We start from the raw sequence: 27,074 nt of genomic DNA on the forward strand, positions 1-27,074 counted from the left end.
ATGAGCAGTGACTGCCTGTGTCCTTTGTCCATGGTGGATGGCATTGTTAAAGCACTAGCCTCACTACATCATCGTAGCACTTTTATGACTAACTTGTAATACATATTAAAGGCTTTGTCAGTCAGTGAGGATGGTGAGATGTTCTGGGTGAGTTAATAAGAAATGTTACGGACAGGAAAGTTTGAGTAGTTTGGGGGTGTAGGTGAGAGCCATTGAGAGCAGATGCTGGTGGCAGTATTGAGAGTGAGCCTTGTTGAAGAGGAGTACTGTGGCAGAGTTAGAATGAGTGTAAAGAGTCAGAGGGAAGATGTTGGTACTTAGCTTTGTGGAACACTTAATTTGTTAACCTTCGTGCAGCATTTTTGCATATTCTTCCCGATCTTGGAAACTGCACTGATCTGGGTGGCAGCCAGCTTGATGAATTGCAGGACTGTGAATATTCAGATGGATTGTTGCATCTTGCACCTCTGCTTTGTTTGTTAACGACTCCCTTTTCCATTCTGGGACAAACCTCAGGGGATCTCCCTCCCACTGCACCATCTTCGATCTGCCTCCCCCCTTTCCCTATTTATTTCAGAACCATTCCCCCTCCCCCTTTTCTGATGAAGGGTCTAGACCCGAAACGTCAGCTTTTGTGCTCCTAAGATGCTGCTTGGCCTGCTGTGTTCATCCAGCTCCACACTTTGTTATCTCACATTCTCCAGCATCTGATGATCCTTTCACTGGCTCTCGCAATATATAAAGTTTTTTCAAAGAAGAATCATTACCTCCCAAATGTTTTCAGTGCCTATTCACTGAGTTTGGAAGCCTCCATCAATGCTGCAGTAGGAGTTGCCTGCTGCGTAATGCTCTATCCTTCGTTTCCCCGATACAGCTGAAGCTGTGTCAGCTCTTCATTTGGTCTGTGCTGCACTGTGGGGTTTCACCACCTTTTTAACATTATCCTGGACAATGTGAGAAAAGCCCGACTTGTTGGCAAAGTCACTATATCTTCGCTTAGATTCAGCAGGCTTGTCGAAGTTGCAGAATTCATGACTGGCTTCGGGGAGGCACATGCACCTTATGCACAATAATCATTCCATATTTTCTAACCACATATAGGCAACCTTCATCACACATAGAGGAGTAGCACTTTGAGCAATGGCTTTTGTCTTATCTTTGTTTTTTCTTGGTGCTGCATACAACTGTTATTTAAAACCCAAATTACCTTCTTAGAGCAATAAATGCTGCCCGAGTAAGCAATGCCCACATTCTTCCAAAGAATTTTACAAAAGTAATATAAATAATAGGCAAAAAAAATCTAATCTACCTTTGGCTAATTTAAAATTTGTACTTGTGAGCATGTCCGTGGAGCGGGAGGGTTTGCACCCTCCACTTGTGCAGTGTGTTGTGGCGACAGCTACCATACGCCGTGTGTTGCTTCCTCTGACACCACAGTGTCTGTTATGCATCATTAATTATGGCCACCAAACTTAAGTTGTGTCGTTCCCAATCACTTTACAATGTGTTACATTGGGCAAACAATGAATTACTGGGTCATAATTTGTTAGGTATCAATAACAGAACTGTTACTTAAATCTAGTTGGCTTTGCTATGATGCCCTCACCCTGTGAATGAATAAAACAAAACTCTACTTAATGGCGTATGGTTGTATAGACTGCAAATAGCTGAGACCTCAGCACTGATTGCACACCACTAAACAGTGCTAAATTTGCAAGAGGCTTTCATGTAGAGATACTTTAGCTCCCTGCTCTATCTCAATTTGGCTCCTTGGAGACAAGCTCCTTGTTTTCACTTTGTATTCCCCTGGTAATACTTATTGTGTACAACACCTGGTGTATTTACTTCCAGCCACTGCAAGACACAGTGGGGACACAAATACGCAGCACTGCCATATTCCCTTTTTTTAAACAAATGGGTGTTTGCGCATTATTAACAATCACGTGGGTAGAAGGAAAGAAAGGATTAACAATGCCTTCTTATTTTGAACAGACCTCCTGGCCTGCTGTGTAGAATATTTAGGATTTGTTTCTCTCACAAAATAAAATAGTAATCTTTGAACATAGCAATTTAGAGTGAGTAAATACTCATACCAGCTCTATAATTTATCTTTTGTATTTAAGACTGAGATGACTCAACAGCAATGCTATATTTGCATTTAGGGGATTTCCTAGTTTTGGCAAGTTGCATTTAGAATGAACTTGTGTAGCAAATTGTATTTAGAAGACTTAATGCTCTATTAGTTCCCATTCAAATAAAAGATTTAACTTTGAGAGAGCTGGATGGCACAGTAGATCACAATATTATTGTTTCATCTTTTGTTTTGGGACCTGGGCAATTTCAGTTCAGTTAGCATTAGTATGCTCCTTGACAATAAGTCAGAAGAAGAATTCAAAAGCATAGTTTGAACAACAAATTGATTTAAAAACAAGAATGATAACAAAAAGACAACAATGGCCCAAAGGACTTCACAAGTCAACGTATAAGAAGAAAGACATGCAAATAAAAGCAAAGTACTCTGGATGCCGAAAATCTGAAATAAAAACAGAAACTGCTGGAAAAATGCTGCAGGTCTATAATATCTGTGGAAAGAGAAACAGAATTAATATTTCGAGTCCACTAAGACTTTTGTTCAGAGCTAGCCAAGCAGGACAGGAATTGCAGCATTGGTCAGTTATGTGACAAGGTATGGCCAGCACAGCTGTAAGAAAATCATTGATCTTCAGTGTTCCGCAAGACCAAGTGCCACCATCTTCTATCAGCAACTGCACAAATACACAGGGCCACCTCCCAGTCTGCCACTGTATACACCTGCAAAGGCTGTTGGACTACAACTCTCACGACTCTCTTGTCCACTCAATGGCTCTCGCACATCCACACTCCCACACTAGGAACTTTTCCTGCCATCTGCCTCCGACCCCAAACTGATGTCTCAACAGCACCATGACTGACCTGTCTGTAATCTCCAGATTTGTCTCCACTTCACTCGCAGGATTAATTTTAGCCGCTCCTGGTAGTGTAATCAGGTAACCTGACTGACTGTAATTCCACTTCATCCCAATAAATACTCTTCCTCTTTGACTTTCACACATCACCATCTAATTAAACACTTGGCAGTGTGTTTGCCATCTAAGCTGCTGGCACAGGCTGCAGCTCTGTCATTTAGCACTGTGCCATATAGTGAGATGTCCACCGCTTGTCTGACTGGTACATTCGCTCTTCAGTGCTCCCCACAGTCACAAGCTGCCAACCTCTTCCTCTTGTGCTAAAATCAAACTAAACTGCAGGGACTGGCAGACCGTGACTAAGCTCTCAACCTTGTGTGCTAAGAAAGCAATGTTACCCACACAGAGGCTGGGGTAGCCTGTAACTCAGTGCTGAGGTGGGTGAGCACTAAGAAAGCAAGCTAGCAGCCGTAAGGTGTATGTATCCACTTTGTACAAAAGTATCCTGTGCAGATGCACGAGATGCATGGCTGTCCCAAGGAGCAGAGTGACCTGGGTAAATGCATGCAAGTTGTGGGTGACATGTCAACTCCAGAACAAAGTGTTGAAGGCCCTGCTGAAATGGTGGCTGATTTGTTCTGAGAGCTGGCCTTGGTCATCTCGTGGGACTGGTGGTCTGCCAGTACTGAACAATGTTGGTGAAGGGTCAGGAAGGATGGCGGCCATGCAGCATACAGAAGAAGCGGTTGCATGATGTGCTGCCCATGGCATTTGGCAAACTGTACCCATCAGGTACTGCTGTGTTTCACATGTTGGGCATTTGTGCTGTTTTGTTTCTTAGGGGAGAAGAGAAGAATTGGAAGAAGAATGTAAATCGGGCAAGTGGGTCCTTTAATGAGCTACATATGCATGAAAATGCACTAGTCACTTCTCACAGGCCAGATTTTGAAGTTGTTTAAGGCTTAAGGAACAAATTGGGAATTTTTTTCAAGGTTTTTTTATTCTCACCCTATTTTGCTCAGCTCAGTTGGCTGAACATCTGATTTGTGATACAAAATGATGGCAACAGCATATTTTCCATTCCTGCACCAGCTGAAGTTACCCTGAAGGATTCTCCTTCAGAACCTCTCCCCTCGCCTGAGGAATGGTGACCGTCCGATTGAATCGCCACCAGTTGTCTCTGTTTCTCATTTTAATGCGAGAGCAGCAGTTCCTCTGGAACTATGTTGACATTACCTTCCCTATCTCACTCTGAAACTATACAGCTGTTCCTGGACTGTCCACAAGAGGAAACCCAACTCTCTACACCTGTCCTGCTGAGATCCCTAAGAATCTTATGTTTCAAAGTGAGAGTTGTTTATGCAAGAAGGAAGCCTTTGTGAAATGATCTTTAGACTGAACAAAACAGAACAGAACAAAACAAAAGTTCAGTGTAGGAATTTCAGAGTGGAATGACTGAGGTAGGGAAGAAATGAAAATAAATTGTTGTTGGTGAAGGATAGAATGTAGAGTTCACAGTTCAACACAGGGTGTATTTTATTCATTCAGTGAGTATGAGCAAGACCAACATATGTTACCTATTCCCTAACTGCCCTGGAGCAAGCAGTAGTGAGCCACCTTCTGGAAACGCCACAATGCAGTTGCTGTACATACATCCCAATGTCCAGGTTTCTAATGTCTAAACTGATGGCAAGAAACAATCTGGTTTTGTAGCAAGAGAACAGAGATGTGGAGGAGCTGAAAACAAAGTTAAGATGAAAATTCTGGCTTGCCTATATTGCTCCATATCAAGTAAGCAAGCTAACAGTAAAGAGATCAAGTTGTCAAGGCACTTGGCACAAATGTAGAAATCTCTGTAATTTGCACCACAAAAGCTGTTTGAGAGCCGCTGAATGATAAGCCTCAAATGTGATAAAAAGCGGGTTAAGCATAGGAGGTTAAAATTGTATTAGTGATAATGGGAACTGCAGATGCTGGAGAATCCAAGATAACTAAGTGTGAAGCTGGATGAACACAGCAGGCCAAGCAGCATCTCAGGAGCACAAAAGCTGACGTTTCGGGCCTAGACCCTTCATCAGAGAGCTAGTTATCTAAGCCTAGGAGGCTCGGGTTCAAGTCCCACCTGATCCAAAGGTGTGTAATGCCTTCATTGAACAAGTTAGTTAGAAAATATCCAGAACATTGAGGCATTGTATACAATTCTGCGAGGTGTCAAGTAGCAATTTGCAGAGAAGTATCTGCTGTGTCAGTTTTAGGCAACTTGCGAGGGTGATCCTGTGAACTTGAATAATGGGCACCAGGTGCAGGAGTGGGATGTCCTGGTAAACATTACCAAATGCTGTAGAGAGAGAGAATGCATTTTATAACAGAAAAAATAATTTTATTACAACTCTGGGAGGGAGTGATTACCAAATTGAAGGAAATCATGTAGAGTTCTAGTAGGACTTGGAAGGCACAACATGTGAGATGTTGAAGGGTGGGCATTAGATGGTATGGAAGTATTAAAACCTACATTGTTGGACTAATATTGGGACAGAATTAAGGGAGATTGTCACGTAGATGGACAATGTTACAACTTGAGTTTTGTAAAGTCATTCATGAGATGGGAGCATCACTAGTTGGGCCAGCATTTAGTTCCCATCCCCAGGTTCTGTTGGGAAGGTGGTGATGAGCTGCCTTCTTGAACTACTAAAGACCGGGGATGTTAAGTCCACTCAGAGTGCTGTTAGGAAGCAAGTTCCAGGATTTAGAGCTAGTGAGAATTGAGGAACATGGAATATATTTCCACCTCAGGATTGTGTGTACCTTGGAGGGAAGCTGACAAGTGGTGGTGTTCCCATTTCATCTGTTGTGCTAATTCCTCCAGTTGGTAGAGTTCTCTGTTTCGAAGGTGCTTTCAAAGGAGCTTCGATGAGTTGCTGCAGTGCATCATGTAGATGGTACCCCGTGTCGCTACTGTGCATCAGTGGTGAAGTGAGTCAATGTTAAATGTGGTGGATGGGAGAGCAGTCACGTGCTGCTTTGTCCTGGCTGATGCCAAGCTTTGTATCACTGGAGTTGCACACATTCAGGCAAGTAGAGGTTATTACATCACACTCCTAACTTGCACCTTGTGGATCGTAGACAGACATGAGGGAGACAGGAGGCAAATTACTCATTCCAGTATTCCCAGCCCTTGACTTGAGTGATTACATCTGAGCAAGAGCACTTGATGCTTACATCAGCTGCACAAACTGGAAAAAGAATGCTGTTGCTCAGCATTCATCTGAATAGGTGTAAAATTTCCATTGAAAATACAAGTAAATCTGCTGCAAGATGCCATAGAATAGAGCAGCACGTTGGAATATTTATTCCTTTTTGTGAACAACTGTAACTTATTGAAGCCTGTAGTACCTGAGGGTCCTCAATTCTATTTGTGCACTGAGGTAATTGAGAAAAGATCCAGAGGCAAGTTGAGGACGTTTTATTTCAAATTACCTTGTTATAATTTGAAATAGACTGTCTGGAGAGGTGATGGAGGTGGACTTGTTAGTGACTTTCAATAGGAGATTGGGTAAAACTTGGAATGGAAAAATGTTCAAGGCTATAACAGAATGGGTAGAGAAGTTAGACTAGCTGGATAGTCTTTGAAACTGCTAGTTTAAGAACGAATGAACAGATGAGTTGTGTTATGGTTGTGTTAATCGAAGTCTATTTTACATGATACTTTATTTAAGTACAATGTAATTACAAAACTACTCTCTCTATGTTATACACCTGCATGGATCAGAATCATTTTGTTTAACTGTTATCATAACATTTGTGAGATGTGCACTCACCTTATTGTGTTTTAATTATTTGAAACCAGTCCAGAAATCTAAATTATTCTTTTCTGGAAGCATTAACAATGTGTTCACGTTGAATGGTCAGTGATCTTTTTTCCTTGCAGAAGCAAGAACCACCTCCATCATTTCTGTAGCATGCCTATTTTAAACATGAAATACTGCTAGCTATCTGGTTGAAGGATTTAAATATGGATGCTAGCCGCTGATATTTTCCAGTAATGTTTGTCAGTCCAGAATTTGTGCCCCAGGTCTAAATTTGCTCAATTAAACCATTGATTTGCTTTTTTGTCTTCACCCATTTGATGGACACTAGAATTTTTCCACATCAGCAAGCTCCTTTCATAAGCCACCAAAAGGTCACACCCGCCTCCAAACAGCTCTGTTTCCCAGTGTGGCTCCGGTATAATTGGCTGATTGTGTTTGTGGTAAGTGACTCATCCCTCCCCCATCGCAGTCCCAGATAGATGCTAGCTCCCGGAGGAGAATCTCTGCGATCTACTCGGCTCCTCACAGACGAAGGCAGAGAGCCATTACGCAGTTTGCAGTTGCAGCAGAAGCTTCCATTTTTGTGTGATACCAGCTTCGTGCCTCGCAGGGGTGGCATTTGTCCTCCCCGATGTTGTAAATCTGAATTCTGTACGACAACCCTTAATTCTTTCAGTCAGAAGTGGCAGCTTTCATATGATGCGCTGAGATGGTACACCAAGAGAACTGTGCTTATCAGGTAAAGATGCCGTAATACATAGAAAGGTGCACTTGGAAGTCTGCTTAGCTTGCTTTCTGAACAGCAGCAGTTTCCTACGTGGTGTATTCTGCTTGTCCTTAATAACATTGATTTATTTTTAAAAGGAGCTTTTGAAATATTTCTGGTGTGGTAGAGTTGAATGGCAGAGTAAATCTTGTACAACAGTGCATTTTATTGTATAATTTATCAAGTGTGCATGTAGAAGAGGAGGGTAAAAGAGAAGAGAAAAAAGATCAAATACACAGCTAGAGGGAAGCTAAATTCATCAGATTAAGACATTGTTCCAAGACAATATATGCATTGTCACAAAACATTAATTGATGTTTTAGTTACATAATTAGGGGGGAAATGCATTTGGGACACTCTGATAGATTGCCCAGTAGCAATTAAAGTTTTTATTCTGGTATTGCAGTAAGTAATGAGTTCATGTCCTTTGGGAATTCTGATTATGTTGGAAAGTAGGCAGCAATGTTTCTTTGTAATGTCTTAGCTACTGTCCATTTGAAAAATAGTCATGCAGCAAATAATGATTGTAGATGTTGCTTCTATCGAGATAAAATAAACATTAAATACGTCTGCCGTTTCTTAAATCCTGAATTTTGATTGATTGTGTGCAGATTATGACTGATTTTCTAGGTGGAATGTCATAATCAAACTATCTCAATACAAGGTAAAATAAGCTAACCATGGCCCCAAAAATAAGTGACCCAAAAGGAATTGATCTACTGAGTTCATGTCCTATAAGAAGTCGATAGCAAAGAGGATGCAGCACTGTTTCTTTGTGATGTCTTCAGTTACAATGTTGAACTGCTTTACTTCAGTCACTGGAATCCTTTAGAGGCCTACGTCAATGCTCTGTCTGGACAGCAGCAGACATTTACAGTAAATTGAGGCCATCGTCAACCATTAGTTTACAAGCATAATATGGTCCCTCAAAATTGCAAATGTGTTCAAAAATCAAAAATAGTTTTCATTTGCCCCAAGAATAGACAGAGTATTTTCAATATCATTCCACCTGCTTTGAGAACTTTTCTGAATCTGTGTAATGCATTTGTAAAAATTAGCCTGAGTTAATGTTTAGGGTCTGGTGACCCTTCCTCAGAACTAGTTCTGACTTTTTTTCTTCACAGATTCTGCCAGACTTGCTGAGCATTTCTAGCAACTTTGCTTTTGTTCCTGATTTACAGCATCTGCAATCCTTTCTGTTTTTATAAAAAATTACTCAATTACCTCTTTTTTTGATAAAGATGGCAGAACTAATGGGGTGAAAGTAGCAGATCATGCCATGCTTAAATTATAGAGTTCTGTATACATCCGCACAGCTTGAGTTCCATACCCAATTTGGCACTGAGCTACAAAGGGACATTCAGTCCTCAGCGACAGTATGGAGAAACACTGTCAGACTGATTGCGGTGCCAGACTGAAGTAAAGAGAAAAGGCTGGAGCAGCTTGAAGTCTTCTGCCTTGAAACCAGGCAGCTGAGAAAAGACCACAGTTGATAAGCACACTTTGATAGTGGCCTTGAAATTCTGCTGCACAGTGCCATTTTTCAGGCCCTAAGTAGTCTCTAGAGCCTCCATTGTAGTGGTCAGGAGTTGAACACACATTACAAACGAGCCGACCATACTAATAAATTTCAAAATATAAGGGGATAGTGCCCACATGTGAAGTAGGTATATACACTCTGCATTTGCAAATAAGGGGTCTGTCACCAATTTAAAGTGCACCTTGTGAATTTGCCCTGAGGCACAAATAACCTTGCTGTGTTCCTAACGTACAATAATATTTTCATTTCAGAAGTGCTCAATTGGTGATAAAACACATTGAGATGATGTGAAATGTGAAAGGCTGTATATTTACAAACCTCTTTCCAAAAGTTCCTCAGTTTTAAACTAGGATAACAGGTGTCTCAATGTGACTATCAAACACAATGTTTAATAAAGCACACATTATACGTTAGATCAGGAGTAAGCAATTCAGCCCCTCCAGCCTGCTCTACCATTTGGTACAACCATGGATGTACCTCACCTCAGCCTCAATTTCACTTTCCTGCCCACTCTCTGTAACCCTTTAAGCCATTGCTAGTTAAAAATGTCTATGTCCTCCTCAAATTTATTCAGACCACTGGCACCCCACTCAGTCTGGCTCGTTATTTTCACTGATTCATGACCCTTAGGGAGAAGCAATTCGTCTTTATCTTAGCAGATTTAAAAATATCTTTCAGCATAAAACGATGATTTCTCATTCAAGATTGGCACACAAATATCCACTCTGTCTAATTTGTCAATTCCCTTTATCATTTTGTATGCCTCAATTAAATCTCTTCTTGTATATCTAAGCTAGCTGGTATAGATCTAAATGGAATTCAAGCTCATAAAACAACCCTTTCATCTCTGGAATTAATCCAGTGAACCATCTCTGAAATGCCTCCAATGCAATTACATTGCTCATCAAATAAAACTGTCTAAGAGCAGTACTGTCACCCATCTCACCAATACCCGACACAGTTGCAACACTTCCTTAAGTTAATACTCCGTTCCTTTCGCAATAAACGCCAAAATTTAATTTACCCTGCTTATTACTTTATGTACTTGCATACCAGCTTTCTGGTGGACACCCAGATGCTTCTGCACTGAAGCACCTTGAAGTTTCTCTTCATTTAGATAATAAGTTGCCTTTTAATTCTTCTGAGCAAAATGATAACCGCACACTTATCCATATTAAACTCTATCTGCCAACTTTTAGCCCATTCACCTAACCTATCCATATCTATTTGCAAATGATCTTATTTCTTTGTTGCAATTTACTTTCCACCTATTTTCTCATCGTCTGCAAATTTGGTGTTTGTACCGCCTGTCCCTGCATCCAAGTTATTGATATAAATTGCAAACAGTTGGTGGCCCAAGGACAAAGCCCTATGGCCTCCACTAGTTACTGTCTGTCAACTAGAAAAAAGACCCATTTATCCTGATTTTCATGTTTTTGTTAGTTAGCCAATCTGATTCCAAGCTCATATATTATCCCAAATCTACCTCTTATGATTTTATCTTTTCTATTAATTCTTTTAGTGGCCTCTTATCAAATGCCTTCAGGTAGTCCAGATATACTACATCTACAGGATCCCCATTATTCAGTTTCCTTGTTAGATTTTCAAAGAACTCGAGCAAATTAATCAAACATGATTTACCTTTCATGAAATCATACTGACTCTGATCGATTCTGTTTTGACTTTCCAGTGTCGCATTAATGACTCTTTAATGGTGGACTCCAACAATTTCCCAATGACAGATGTTAAATTAACTGGCCTGCCATTTCCTACTTACTACCTGCCTTCCTTTTGAGTAAGCAACTGTTTGGAAACATTCCAGAGTCTCTGGAAGTTTGGAATATTATAACAAATACATCCAATGCTGCCTTAAGACCATAAGATACAGGCTGTCTAGCCTGGGGTCTTACCTGCCATTAGTCCCAATAGTTTGCAGAATACATTTTGCCTAGTGCTGGTCCTTGTTTTAAGTTCACCCCTTTCTATAAACTCTGCATTACTTGTTACTATTGGGACAGTTTCACTGTCCTTCCGTGTGAAAACTGGGGCAAAATGTTGAGTTAATGTTTCTGCCATTTGTGTTCCCTATTATTTATTTTCCAGTCTCATCGCCCAAGAGGCCAACATTCACTTTTGCAACTCTCTTCCTTTTCATATAATTGTAGAAGCTTTTTATATCCATTTTTATATTTGACACTAGTTTTGTTTCAAAATCTATGTTTGCTCTTTTGGTTACTTTGTTTTGTTACTGTCTGGACTTTAAAAGTTTCCCAAACCCCTAGCATGCCACTGGTCTTTGAAATATTGCATGCCTCGGTTCATGCCTTTGTGTTATCGTTGAACTTCCTTGCCTAGCCATGGATGTTTCTTCCCCTCCCACATTCTTTCTTCCTCTTTGGGATACATTTTACATTGGAGGAGTTGAATATCTCCTTAAATGTCTGCCACTGTTGATCAGTCGGGCTACCTGTTAGTCTACCCAGTCCATTAGGGCCAAATCTGTCCTCGTGTTTAGGCAATTATCTTTTTGTTTTACACCAGAAGAGTAGCGTGGGACTAAAGTTTCCCGTCTTCAACCTGAATTTGAAATTTCAGCATGTTAGGATCACTTTCCCTGGAGGATTCTTTACTGTGTGATCATTAATTAATCCCATCTCCTTACACAGTACTAAATCCAACTTAGCCGACTGTCACAGCTATTACCGCCCCCCAACCCCCATCTCTGACCTTGAGTTTGGTCTGCTCTTTCATATGATGCTATTTCCTCCAACATGAAATTGCTTTTGAAATAACAAGATACTGCTGTAGGATTAGGACCTACTTTATTTACTTCACTTCTAGTAATATAATAGCTCATCTTGCAATGTAATGTTGTGTTTTGTACGCAGCTCTTTGTTTAACAAAACACACATCTCTTACTTAAACTGGGAGCTTGAAGCTGGTGGGTTAGAAGGAGTAACAAATCCCTGTTGCCTTGACCTGGACAATGTGAGTCACAGATATTTTAAAGCCTGGATCCATTTTACATGTTTCCAGTCAGTGGCTGGCTTGAAACCAATGAGATGTACCTGCCAGCCAATGTGCAGGAGATGAATTTGAGACAACAGGAGGTGGCCTCTTGGCACAAACAATAACCAACAGCTACAAAGGAAGTTTTGGTAGGCTTTTACACAGGAACAAAGTATATAACTAAGATCACAGTTAAGATTATTCTCAGGGCCATATTATATAATTAGATCCAAATATTAATAGTTGAAGAACCTTGACAGCTTCAGAAGAGCAAGTGGCAATTAAATTTGAAAAGATCTAAGCAGGATGTCAGCATATCGTCCTGCTTAAGATGTACCGAATAGATTCAACATGCTGTTGTATTCTGTGGCATTTTACAGCAGATTTTCTTCCATTTTTCAATGGAAGTTTTACACCTGTTCAGATGAATGGCATCAATACTGAGCAACGGCACTGTTTTTTCAGTATGAGCAGCAGATGTAAGCAGCAAGTGCACTTGCTCAGATGTAATGATTCACTTGAGTCAAGGGCTGGGAATACTGGAATGAATAATTTGCCTCCTGTCTGCTGTGTGATGTAATAGCTTTTACTCGCCTGGATGTGTGCAACTCTAGTGATGCTCAAGAAGCTTGACAACATCCAGGACAAAGCAGTACACTTGATTGTTATCCCATCCACTATATTTAACATTGACTCACTTCACCACTGACGCACAGTAGTAACTGCCTGCACACCCAGTTTCCACTGAGAAATTCAAATAAAATAACCCCAAATAAAGCAGGCGTTCAGTTTAACTGATAATATTGGGACTTGGATGACATGTAGTTCTCCAACACAAACACAGTTTTGCATTTTTTAAAAGCTGTATGCGTAATTTTTAAATTTAGAAGCAATGAAGAAAATAGTCCTTGGTTTTATGGATCTGTGTAATTGCACTGTGAAGGCAGAAATGACGGAACCATTTTATATTTCACACATTAAGGGAAATTTGATTTTCCTTTTCTTTTTCTTGGGTTTAAGTCCCTGGGATCCATGTTCCAGCTTCATTCATAACTGGATAATAGCAGAATTTGAACTGAATGTGCCAGTTGACAGTGACAAATGCAAACACACCCGTAAGGCTGAGAAATGTTTTGCTTTGCCAAATTAGTTTTACAGTGAAGGATGCTGTAACTTGAATAACTGAGACGATTCATTTGACTACATAAAGCACACATTGTTTATTGCATAAGAAGGAGCTGAATGATGTGGTTGAACCTGTGCACATTTTCGTTTTGAATTGTTTTGTTGACCATAGGAATGTTTTTTTGTGCATTCTAGGGCTGTGTTTGGAATGTAACAAAAGAGCACAGCAACAAATCCAATTTTGTAGTAAGTTGTGATTTTTTTCTTTACTAACTTTATTTCATGAAAATTATTATTTGTTCTGCATCCAATTAGAAAAACTATCAGTCAATGCTAATAACTTAAAAAGAAAAAAGATAAATACCAGCTTTTGTATAATTTTACAGAAGACAGCATCGGTACTTGGGTTGTACATTGATGTTACATGCTTTAGGGTTTAAACAGGTCAGTACCAGTCAGAAATTTGCTACACCAGTGGTTACACTAACTTTTTTGAGAAAGTACTGTATAAAATGTTGGCCTTCTTACTTAAAGTGGGGCGACATGAATGGGAAGCAGTTCAGAGAATATTCAGAAGGCTGTTTCCTGGGATAAGGGATTTGTCTTTTGAGAAAAGGTTGAGCTGTTTAAATTATACTGAAAGGAGTTTAGAAGAATGAGATATAATCCTTGTGAAACATGTAGGAATCTGAGATGTCCTGAAAGTGTAGATGCTGAGAGGAAGTCTTCCCTCGTGGGAGTTACGTAGGACTCGGAGATTCAGTTTTATAATAAGGCTGAGATGCATAATTACTTCTTTGGCCGTTAAAGTCTTTGGAATCCTGTCACAGAGAGTGCAGTGCGGACAAGGTCATTTAATATATTCAAGGATGAGTTAATCACGGGGCTCAAAGGTTATGAGGGACAGGCAGAAAATTGGAATTAAGGCCACACTCCGATCGTTCATGGTACTGTTGAATTTGCAGAACAGGCTTGAGGGGCCAAATGACTTACCCATGCTCCTGTTTCCCATAGAGCCATACAGTGTGGAAACAGACTCTTCAGTCCAACTGGTCCACACCGGCCATGTTCCCAAACCAAACTAGTCCCACTTACTTGCATTTGTCCCACATCCCTCCAAACATTTCCTATGCATGTACTTGTCCAAATGTCTTTTAAATGTTGCAACTGTACCTGCATCCATCACACCCTCTGGCAGCTCATTCCACACAAGAACCACTCTATGCATTCAAAAAAACACCAGAACCAGACATACTACCTCAGAAGAAGCTTCACCAACATTCTATAGAACCTCAATGTGGCATCTCAACTTCTGTACTCAAAGAAATGAAGGCAAGCATGTGAAACATCTTTTTAACCACCCTATCTACCTGTGACGCAAATTTCAAAGAATTATGTACCTGACCCCCTAGGGGTTTCTGTTCTGCACCACCCAGGGTGCTCCCGTTGATTGTACAAGTCCTGTTTGTTTTACCAAAATGCAATATCTCACATTTATCCAAATTTATCTAAATAACTGCTCTGACACATTCTTAACACCTCAGGTAATGACACAGCCGAATGATTCAAGCTTCGGCTGACGAATAGCAAACAAATTTCTTGCCACCCAAGTGTGAAGACAATGACCACTGCCAGCAAGTCAGAGTTTACCCACCTTCCCTTGATATTCAGTGGCATACCATTGCCAAGATTCACACCATCAATATTTTGGAGGTCACCATGACCAGGAACTTGACTGGATTATCGATTAAAAATAGTTGCTAAAAGAAGCAAGCCAGAGGCTGGGAATAGTAAAGCAAATTGCTTTCCTTGTGACTCCCTGAATTCTTTCCACCATGTACGAAGTACAAATCAAGATTGCAGTGAAATTTGCCAGGATAAATGCAGTTCAAATAGCACTCTAGAAGCTCAACACCATCCAGGGATTAAGGCCTATTTGACTGGCAGCCCATTCTAGACATTCACTCCTTCTACCATTTGCACACAGTGCATGCTACAAGATGTGATACAGCAGTCTTAAGCTTCATCAACACTGCTGAATAGTTTCTGTGAAGCATTTCCAAAGCTATTTTCCAATACGACCAGATTTGAACAATTGAAAATTTAGCATGATCACGTGCCAACAAAAAAAGCATTTTAGCAACATAGCAACATTCGTTATATAATTAATAAAGTTTGTTAAGTTTAGATGACCATATTGTATGAATATTAAAAAAATTTAAACACATTGTAAAAATGTTATGTAGTTATTAGACCTGTACTTCATCTAAGGCATTTTCAGTTCATGAGGCTTAACCAGGAAGCAGCAAAAGCACAGACTGAGCACCTTGAAATGGCCATATCAGCTGTTACACTTCCACAGTGTAAGTGTTGGGCTCAGGCCATTGCATGTTAGCAGAGTAATGGGGATTGGTTCAAAGAGGCTGCAGCTGAGAAGCAGAGATGTCACCAACTGGCTCAAGGGCCAGGCTTTAAGCGAAAAGAAGGCCCCCCCCCAACCAAAGACATTTTTCCCTCCCCACCCTTAGCTGCTTTCCGGAGGGATCACTCTCTCCGTGACTTCCTTGTCTGCTCCACACTCCTCACCATCGCCAGCACTTTTCCCTGCAACCGCAGGAAGTGCTACACCTTCCCCTACACCTCCCCCTCATGTCCACCCCAGGCCCCAAGACAACCTTCCACATCAAACACATGTTCACCCGCACATCTGTTAATGTGGTACACAGTATCTGCTGTTCCCGATGTGGCCTCTTCTACATCGGGGGAACCAAGCAGAGGATTGGGGACCGCTTTGTGGAACACCTACGCTCGGTTCGCAACAAACTACTGCACCTCCCAGTGGTGAATCATTTCAACTTCCCCCTCCCACTCCTTGGACAACATGTCCATCCTGGGCCTCCTGCAGTGCCACAGCGATGCCACCCGAAGACTGCAGGAACAGCATCTCATATTTCGCTTCGGAACCTTGCAGCCCAATGGTATCAATGTGGACTTCACAAGCTTCAAAATCTCCCCTCCCCGACTGCATTCCCAAAACCAGCCCAGCTCGTCCCCACCTCCCTAACCTGTCCTTCCTCCCACCTATCCACTCCTCCCATCTCAAGTCCCACCCCTATCTCCTACCTACTAGCCTCATCCTGCCTCCTTGACTTGTCTGTCCTCCCTGGACTGACCTATCCCCTCTCTAACTCCCTACCTACACTCACCTTTACTGCCTCCAACACCGCTTCCTTGACCTGTCTGTCTCCTCTCAACCTATCTTCTCTTTCTCCGTCTTCTGTCTGCCTCCCCCTCACTCTCTGATTATTTCAGAATTTCCTTCCCCTCCCCCATTTCTGCCGAAGGGTCTAGGCCCAAAATATCAGCCTTCCTGCACCTCTGGTGCTGCTTGGCTTGCTGTGTTCATCCAGATTTACATCTTGTTCTCGTCTTATGGAAGTATATTACTTTTTGTTGTTGCTTTAATTGAGTAGATACTTCATCCTTACAGTGCAGAAAGAGGCCATTTGGCCCATTAAATCAGCACCAATCCTCTGAAGAGCATCCCATCCACCCAGAACCATTTCTACTCCCACCCCCTAAGTCCCCGTAAATCCACATTTCTCGTGGCTAACTTAGTCTGCACATCCCTGGACACAATGGGCAATTTAGCATGTACAATCCACCTAACCTATACCTCTTTGGACTTTGAGCACCTGGAGGAAACCCTCTCAGATTGGACAGAATATGCAGACTTCACACAGACAGTGAGCCAAAGCTGGAACCTAACTCCGGTCCCTAGTGCTGTGAGGCAGCAGTGCTAACCACTGAGTGACTTCACTGCCATGTCAAACTGAGGGATTCTGAATGGGTGCTTTGTTTCCTTTTCTTCTTTGATGTTTCAAGCAGAAGAGAAGTAATGGAAGTGAAATTTGAGGCAAATGAGATTTAAGAGCAAGGTAACTTTGTTAATTGTGTGCCTCTGGTACTGCATCTCCAAAATTTCGAACAGTTAGTGAAAATATTTTGGATTATGGTACATTTTGCATTTACAAGTTGGCACAAATCTGTATTTTGCCCTGGTGACAGTACAAATATCTACCAAATCAATATTTGCTACACTGCCAATGTCTTCTAGATAGTTTGCGATCTTCATTAAACATACCTTTAGTAGAGTGACATCTCCCGCAGGAAGGCTGTTCCAATTATAGTTTTATTTGTAACAAATGAGATTTATTAAATAGTGCTTGATTATTGAGAAATTATTGAATAAATTTGTTCTGTAGTGGGTGGTGTTTGCTTATGGTTCTGCTGCCTGATTTAATAATCCATGCTCTGACTGCAGCACCGCTACTCATGGGTTCGATAGTGGCAATTACGAACATGGGTTATTGACTAGCCCGAAAGGGTTTCTTTGATAATGTCCAAGTGTCCAGTGGCTGCATTCATCTGATTTATCGCATCATGGTTCAAAATTGGTTTTGATGTTATAAACAGAATAAATGATCAGCTTGTGTTTCTTCCAGGTTTGTGTTTAAAAGCATGGTATGCTTTCCCAGTTAAAGCTGTAAGCTTGTTTAAAAAATCAGACTGAAGACATTTGCTCATGGGCACCATATAAACTGCCCTACCTTCTGCAAGTCATAAATACTAGAGGCATAATTACAATAATTTACAGAAAAATTAAGCCTCAAATGTGAACTATTGCCTGTATAATCATATCTGCTAATTTATTTTTGTCTTAGACAGTGGAAAACAGAAACTATGAAGTGTTGACAGACCTGATAATCTTCTACCCCTTTGAGGTCACTGAGTTTTGACTGAGAAAAATGGTGAAGTCAGGTTGGATTGGAATGAGGGAGATGGGGGAGATTTCAAGTCTTAGAAATCAGTCCCTTGTTCCTAAGCTGCCCATCTCTGGCTTTAACTGAAGCCAGAAGATGATTGAGGGATTGACATGACGTAAAGAGGTATCTTTCAGCTTTCAGTAGGAAAATGAAGTTGCAAGCTCATTATCGTGCAGGTTTTGGATTTTTATCACTGATAGCCTTTCCCTGAGGCCTCTGAATGGGCCCCACCAGCAGACCCTGCTTGAGATCAAAGTAAAGTCCGTGATATCTCCATTCCATGCCCTGATCTCACTCACCAATCTCCCTGTCCAACATTTCAGACCCTCTCACCACCACCACAGAATCTGAACTCTGCCACACAACTAGGTCCTCGCTACCCACCTCCTCTAGCTGGCCATTTCCTCAGCAGACCAGTTAATTCTGTGGCTCATTGTCTATCTGACTGAAGACCCAACTATCAAACTGTTAAACCACATAGCTTGGAAGGACTAGATGGTGAGTTCTCCACCAGCATCATGTTTCAGACCAAGAAAATGCTGTCCATTCAGTAGCTAACCCATAAGCCCTGCAGGAAAGGCTGGGAATTCACTATTCATTCCAAATTCTGGCCTGATTCACTGATAAATGGATGATTCCAAAGTTTATAAATCTCTTTTTGTTTTTGTTAATTTGCTCATTTGTAGTATTCACTGTTCTTGCCCCATAGTATGTTGTTAAATTGTTCTGTTTTGGGTGGAAAGAACTGTTTAAGGTTTCACTTCTTATAGCATCCTGTGCTCCAAATGTTTTATAAAGTTGATTAAAAACAAATTACAACACCGATCCGTTGTAGTTCTTTTTGTGAAGATTAAATAAATGTGCGTTATTTCATGGATCTTAACTGTCTTGCAAAAAGATATTCCAAAACCTTTGAACTTTGCAGCACAAAAGGCACTTACTTGTTCTGTTGCAGCTGTATCAGTCTTTTGCCACAGCAATCCAGAATTAATCCCGGTGCCACAATTTTTCCATTTGATTTTGTGTCTTTGTCTGCTTCAAATAGCTGTCCAGTATTCTTTTTAAGGGATGAAATAACCTTTGCCAAAAACTGCTCCCTTTGGTAAAATATCCATTCTGCAAGAACAATCTATGTTAAAAATATTTCTCTAACCATTTCTTCTCTCCCTTTAGCAACACTTTTAATTTGTGACCTATTATCATTAACTCACGAACCAGAGCTAATAGACTTCCCCATTCACTCCTATCAAAATTTGTCATCATTGTAAAGCCTTTACTGATGATGTTCTTCTGACAAATCCTTGCCATTACCAAAGCCACTTCTTCACAATTCTGTAATGCAAGTTCAGGTTTTGTTTAATAATGCAGTTCATTGGAACATCTCAAAATGTTGAAGGTGTGATTTGAGTCAAAATTGCTGATGTTGGTTGTGTTTTTTTTCCAGTTAAAGTAGTTTTCATAACTTTAATTTTCTATTCCTGATGGCATTCTGGTGAATCTGTGCTATTTGCCCACTTTTTGGTTTAATATTCATTCCACAGTTAGGCAACCGAAACTGGAAAGGGTTAACTTAATTATGGTCCAACCAATGTCATGTATAATTGTGCATTATCCCTTGGACTATTGGACTCCGATTCAGTGTAGAAAACCCAAAATTCTACTGTTTTCCTTTGTGGCTAATCACATTTTCAGTAATTAAATATTTCAATCCCCATTCATCTACATTTGTCAACAGGTTTCCATTAAATGTTACCCTCCACTAGTTTTCCTCTTTTTTACACAATCATATGACCATAAGATGTATGGACTAAAAGTAGGCCATTCACACAATCAAGCCTGCTCCGCCATTCACTGAGATTATGGCTGATTTAATGATCCTCAAGTAACTGTCCTGCTTTTTCTTTATATCCCTTGATTCCCTTCCGAATTAAAAGTTTCTCTGTTTCAGCCTTGAATTTATTTAACATCACGGTCTCGACAATCAGAGATGAAATTCCTACTCCTGGAGTCATGAAGCTTTACAGCATGTAAACAGACTCTTTGGTCTAATTAGTCCACACCAACCACTAATCCCTAAATAAATCCTCTCTGATGAAGGGTCTAGGCCCGAAACGTCAGCTTTTGTGCTCCTGAGATGCTGCTTGGCCTGCTGTGTTCATCCAGCCTCACATTTTATTACCCTAAATAAATCTATTCCCATTTGCCAGAAATTGGCCCATAACCCTCTAAACCCTTCTTATTCATATACTCATCCAAATGCCTTTTAAATGTTGTAATTGTACCAGCCACCACCACTTCCTCTGACAGCTCATTTCATTATATCACCACCGTCTGGATGAAAAAGTTGCCCGTTAGGTCCTTAAGATATCTTTTCCCTCTCTGCTTACATCTATACCCTGTAGTTTTGGACGCCCTCACCTCCGGGAAAAGACCTATGATGCTGCACCTTGTTGTCTCAGATTCTCCAGCATCTGCAGTTCCTACTATCTCTGATACTTTCTCTGGACTTTTTGTTGTCTCATTTTTGAAGGCTTTCCACTTTCCAGACCATCTTAAATATGCAATCCTGAGGTTGTGCCGTATGGTCTAGATGCTCCCACAAAGGGAAACAACCTTCCACATCTATCTTGTCAAACTCCCTCAGAATCTTGTATGTTTCAATAAGGTCATCTCTTCTCCTTCTAAATTCCATTGAATACAGGCTCAATGTTGTCTCATTAGACAGTCTCTCATACCTGCTATCAGACCCAATGAACCACCTCTAGTTTGCCTTCAATGCCTGTATACCCTTCTTTAGATGAGGAGCCCAGAACTGTTGTTCATAGTATCTCAGCTATGGTCTGACTGGTGCCTTTATATCATTTTAGCAGTACGTCCCTACTTCTTTACTTCATTCCCCTCCATCTCAACAATATTTCTTTCCTCCATCCATTTCCATCATCCCTCATTCATTCCCACAGTCCACTATGATCCCAACCTGAATGCCTAACTCTTTAGCCAATTGGGCTCAATGCTATGGAATTCCTCCTTATTCCATCTGTGACTTTATCTGCTTTGCTTCTAATGAGATTTCCTGAGAATCCACTTTTATAAATCTCACTGTTGGTTGGTTCTTCAAATATTTACTTTGCTTGCCATCCATTTTCACAGGATTGCAAATCTGTATATTGCCTTTGGACATTCGTCAATATTAGTTACAATAAAAATGCAAATATGTAATTGTTGCTAAATGCTTATTTACTTAAACGATAAGTAAAACTTCAAACTTTTCTGTTAAACACAGCAGAATAGTTGTATCATTTGCATATCTGAATTTGATCATTTGATGCGTTCAGTTTCTCTACCAACACGACACTATTAAAACTCACTTCTCCGCTAAAATTAACTTCAGGCTGGGAAATAGCTGGTGGTTTGTGTTTGCAGTACTGTTGAGTGCCATATGTTCTGGGAGCATGTTGGTCCAGATTTTTGTGAGCTTCTTCCCTATTATGATATAAATCTTCAGTTGTCCTCAATCCTCCAAGATTCATTGTCCCCATAATTGGTGTACACACAATCCTAAGTGATGCTAAACCCTGCATTCCTAACTTCAAACTACTACATTTTACTAATCATCTAATACATCCTGCAGTTTTTAAAACAAAAAGTTTACGCAATGATAGACGAGCATAACATGAAACCAAGGCTGCTCAGCATAACCAAGGCTGCTCAAACAGTTTGCATCCAAAAATGGACAGAGTTGTCAAAGTCCAAGTGTACAAGCTAGTAGGAGGTTCTGATGTTGCATGGTCACAAGTGTACTTTGGACTCAGCAGGAGTAATGCTACATCAGGTGATATATATTCATGTCCCTCCTTCTCCAGAGGTGTGTCGGAACGTCTCTGAATAGGCTGATTTGCAAATAGCTAAATTAGCTTAAAGAGGCAGTAGAAACACAAACTGTCACACTTTGTCCTTGGATGCTCTTCGCCAATTAGTACAGATGTTCTGATGTAAACAGCTAGGACTCCTCTTGTTGATACATCTTTAGGGACATTAAATATTGTAAAATAATGTATAGAATTTTTAAATGTCCTTTTGAGAAATTAGACAGTGGAATTTGCTGACAAATATTCATCAATAAAACATTATTGATGACAACCTGCTCAATACTGTATCTGTAATGTGTGTGTGTGTGTGTGTGTGTATATATATATACACACTTTCATTTCCTGGTATCCACTATAGATACATTTCACAGCATACAATGGTGAGGCTGCTGTCAGTAATCCTTCAGGCAAGTATTGCCATATGCTGACTGCAGTGGGTATCCTGGCAATGATAAAATACTTTGGCACATTTAGCCACCAGATCAAATCAACCTACTTACATATTTTGAATGTCATTCTACTGTTTGCCACCTGAAGAAGAGCCAGCAGTAACTTAGATTAATTGTAAGCAATGCTGCTGTCATGAGGGTCTGAATCTCTTCACAGCTACAGACTCTGAACTGAACATCAGCCCACTTGAACATCTTTACATTTAACTAAATGTTGGCTGACATTGTTCATCATGTATGAAACATAGAAATTTATACCCAAAGGATACTTAATGGCTAATAAAGAGTTATACAGTGTAATCCTTTTTCTGGCTCTTTATAGTCTGTAGACTCTTCAAGTGTATATCCAAGTATTTGTTAAGTACAATGAGAGATTAAGTATGTTTTATTTTTAATTTTCATTCAGTATGAAGTTCAGTATTTGTTCTGAAGTTAAGAATTTGTTGATAATGAGGTCAGATCCAGGACTAAGTTACATCACCATTTCTCCTGTTTTATTATTCTTTAAGTTACACTCAGTGAGCCAGTCCTGATACAGTGAAACATGTGACAGGGTGAAACTTGTCTTGATTAATAAGCCTACATTACAAAATGCTGGAACATTTTGTGCACCTGTACTTTGTAGAAAACCCAGCATAATTTTGAATATTTGTGGCAATTAGCATGTTGTTAAAAGGACATGTGTCAAACTATACTTTATTTACAGAAATTGTGGTAGGATATGAAATAATCCTGAGATCTGCTCGTACTTCCTCAAAAATACGTTTCATTCAGTTAGAGATGATTTCTCCTTTTGACGAAATTAGAGTCAGTTCTGTGGTTCTTTTGGTAGAAAGGGATCTGTAGTCTTTCTGAAATGGCTTGTGACAGAATGGTGACTCTTGCAGACCGTGATTTCATTACATAACATGTTCTTTTTTTATTCGATGAAGTTTTATAAATTGTAAATACTGAGATGTAAACATTTAAGTTAGCTCAGGGTATGTTACACAAAAGGCAATGACAAAAAAAAGTACCATACATTATGAACACTGATGCAGATACTTTGGTTCCAATGCATCTTCCTAGGGATGTACAAGTTGTGATGAAAGGTGTATCACTTATAAATATTAACACCATTTGTTTAAAATTCAGTTTCAAAGTGGATGTAATTGGGTGCACATTATTTCCATGGAGGGTTTTGTCTCCTCAAAAAAACAAGGTCAAAGAGTCATTTTGAAACATTGACAAAATCCAACATTTTGTCATAGAGTTGGTGATGCGAGACCCCTATGGCACTAATGGGCCAATGCTTAGACTGTTGAGTTGATGACAGGAAGAGTACACGCAGAAGGCCATTACCTTTGATTTCAGATCAGGACAATCTAGGATGAGCAAGCTTTTCTAGTTCAGTTCAAAAGATACCAGGGTTGAATTTAGTTTCTCTCCTAGAAGCAGCTCACGGAATAAGCCACTTCAGTGGAAGGCTTCAGCCTGTGAAACTTTCAAACCAGGAGATTTTGTTTAGAAATCTGTCGATTATGAGAACTGAGAAAAGTTTAGACTCTTCAATTTGTGAAAAGGTTACATTAGCAGATTTGGAAAAGATTTATCAAGCTGTTCTTTACAGTCCACAGTGAAGAGAATTTCTGTTGCTATGTGTTTTAAGGTTAAATTTAATTTTGTTTTTTTTAATTTCTTCTTATTTATTGTTAAACTATGCCTTAGGTCAATGTGTCTCCATGATTAGCCACCACACTAATTATCCAAGTAACTAACTAACTAAAAAACATGTCAAAGCATATTTCAACTTGGTATCTGATTGATGAGATGCAAATCAAAATAAACAGTCAATTGTCTTGCATATTGTAAACTTTGTAATGAGAGTATTGGATTAAATCAAGTGGCTAATTTCTACTGACTGGCTAAGCAGATGTTTGAGCTCTGAAATATTTTAATTGGTTGACCTACATACTGGAATTAGGTACAGTTAAACTCTTACATGTGATGGTACTTTTCTTTTTAGGCGTGTTGTGCTTCTTTGCTCGATGGAACTAAACCTATGTTAAAAGTATTGAAACAAAGCAGATTTTGTACAGTTATGTACAGATATTATTATTTGCATTTTTGTGTAACTGATATACCAAGATATAATCCATGTGGCTTATTTCATGCGGTAACCTGAGAATAGAATATTGGAAAACCACATATGTTAACATCAGCTTCAAATAAAGTTAAGCAGCACCAGTTCTGCAAATTAATTTGGCTGGAGAATGGGTTAAATTTCCATCTATTTTACCCAAATCATGAGAAGTGTTCATTCTAATAACTTTCTGGCATTAACCAACTAAAATGGGCCATAAAAATCACTTGAACGTTAAGTTTCTCGTAAAGTCTCAAATTCAGGAAATAAAGGTTTTTTTCTGCAACTGATTTTTTTTTCTTTTTTTTCTACCTCCAAAACCAAATTCCCAACACAATTAAGGATTAATTCTGTTGTGTATCTTTCTAAGAAATAAGACAACTGTAGAATTTGTAAAAGTCCAATAGAAACTCTTTGAATTTCAAGTAATTGTGGCAAACATTGAAATGCTTGTTTGCAAATTACCCAACTGTGCACCTCGCGTTTTCCTCTTGTCACATTATATGAGTGCAGTTTTCCGCTCCCTTGAGTGGCATGAGCAATTGCGATGAAGTTAGAAAACACGGCAAAAATGAAAACATCAGAATCTTAATGTTGAGAGAAGAAAAAATTGATCTGTCCCTTAAGGTTTAAACATCAAGTTCAGAATCTTGCTAATGAGTGATAACTGTCTGTCTTTATTTGCATATTTTTGCAAATCATTAGTAGCTAAACTGTCCTCATTTACATGCCACGTCCAAATTTTCTATTTCTTCCCAAGAAACTTGCTGGCACCAATAATCAACATGAAAGCTAGAGCAGTAACCTGTCGGCAGCAGCTTACCACATGTTTTCCAGGCTTTCATCCAACTCTATTTTCATAAGACCGTGAGACATAGGAGAACTAGGCCATTCATGCCATCGAGATCATGCTGCTATTCAGTGCAATCATGTCTGACACATTAATATTCAACTCCACTTTCCTGCCTTATCCCTATACTGATTGTCACTTGTATTGCTGGCATGGATAGATTTTCAAACACATGGCATTCTGCTTCAACCAAATGGCCATGTCCAAAGGTGAAAGGGCATCAGTCCCTAGTGTGGTCAGGAGGTGCAATAGTCAGTCAGGATCATCACTGTGGCCGGTTGCCAGGCTTGACCTATTCTAGTCCAGAAGTTTGGCTGCAGCTATCCCTGTAGTTCAGGTATACCCAGTCCATGAATTACAACCATGCCATATGGACTGCTGGAATGCTCCCAGACTTCAGTCTTAGAGCGCACGTGGGCCAAATCTTCCTGCCACGAGACAAAGGGAGGATCTGAGTATGATTACAGTGGGTGGAAGAGAAGTTGGTGGTCACATTAAGTAGGAGAATTAATAAAGGTGGCCCCACTGAATGAGTAGGAAGCACAGGAGGCGAGAAATCTCTGTGGTTTGGGAGGATGCAGTGGTTCAGAACAATTGAGTGAACATGATGCTTGAAATAATGAGATTCTAATCCAAGCGCCTTGGTTAGATGAGTGTGCAGTGTTAGGGTTAGAGTGGTGACCTGTGAATGCATGTCTAATAGCAGAGCACAGATTATCCCTAATCATCTGTCTGAATAACAGTTCATTTTCAGAATATGGGAACAAGAGTAGGCCATTCAGCCCCTGGAGCCTTTTCCATCATTCAGTGAGATCATCCATGGCCTAACTCCATGTATCTGCCTTTGGCCCATATCCATTTGCTTAACAAAGATAGTTATCTCACAATTCAAAACTAATGAATGATCTTACATCAGCTGCCATTTGAGGAAGGGAAGTCCAAACATCTATCACCCTTTGTGTGTGGAACTGACTCCTAACATCACTCCTGAATGGTCTGGCTCTATCTTTTAGACACATGCCTCCTAATTCTGGAATCCCCAACCAGTGGAAATAGTTTGTCTTTTTCTACCCTGGCTTTTACTGTTGGTATTTTCAATAAGACTGCAATCAGAACAACTCTTAACCTTCTAATTTCTAGAGAAAATGGGCCTAATTTGCATAGTCACTTTTCTTACCTTGACCCCTGAAGTCCAGGTATCATTCTTGTAACTTTACGTTGCACCTCTTCCAAGGCCATTATATCCTTCCTTAGATGTGGCGCCCAGACCTGTGCACTCTAAAAGGAGTCTAACCAGGATTTTGTTTTTCTGCAGTATAACTTCTGTGTCCTCTAGATACAAAGGGCAGTGTTCCATTAGTCTGCTTGATTATTTGACCTGGGGTGCTATTAGGCCTGTGTTCGCTGAGACTGGTGGTGGTGTGTCTCACTACCCCTTATAAAAGCACTTTGACATTCCTGTAGGTGAAGTGGGACGACAGCTTCCCTCTCTGGGCCATGTCCTCAGTGATATGGTGGAGCTCCAGAGTTTTGAAAGGTAGTTCCTTGCTTGCAGCGTCTGAAATGATGTGCAGATAGAGTTTGAAAATGACGCTCGTGGCATGAATGTCTCTCACTCTGGGCAATGGTATGGCTGCCTCTCCTGCATGTTTCCATGGGATGGGTGCCGTAGAGACCAATTGCATGATTGATGTGATGAATAGTAGAAGATTATGTGAGAAAATTTGACACGGGCCGTGATAGACTGGGTACAATGAATCTCAT

General features: G+C 40.2%; 1 protein-coding gene across 7 annotated transcripts in view; it reads left to right on the top strand.

Moving 5' to 3' along the window:
- The window catches only part of schip1 (schwannomin interacting protein 1), an 806,217-nt gene that overhangs the window by 705,835 nt on the left and 73,308 nt on the right, over positions 1–27,074 (top strand). The window contains exons 1-2 of one of the 7 annotated variants that reach the window (XM_048541974.1): positions 7,225–7,493; positions 13,390–13,440. The exons of 4 other annotated variants lie outside the window; for them this stretch is intronic. In XM_048541974.1, the coding sequence (XP_048397931.1) occupies positions 7,464–7,493; positions 13,390–13,440 (81 nt within the window). In that variant the 5' untranslated portion in view covers positions 7,225–7,463. Of the gene's footprint in view, positions 1–7,224; positions 7,494–13,389; positions 13,441–27,074 lie in introns of those variants that run through there. 2 more of the 7 variants (XM_059651057.1, XM_048541975.1) reach the window with 2 other exon arrangements.

This window comes from Stegostoma tigrinum, chromosome 14, assembly GCF_030684315.1.
Source record: "Stegostoma tigrinum isolate sSteTig4 chromosome 14, sSteTig4.hap1, whole genome shotgun sequence".
Classification (NCBI taxonomy): domain Eukaryota; kingdom Metazoa; phylum Chordata; class Chondrichthyes; order Orectolobiformes; family Stegostomatidae; genus Stegostoma; species Stegostoma tigrinum.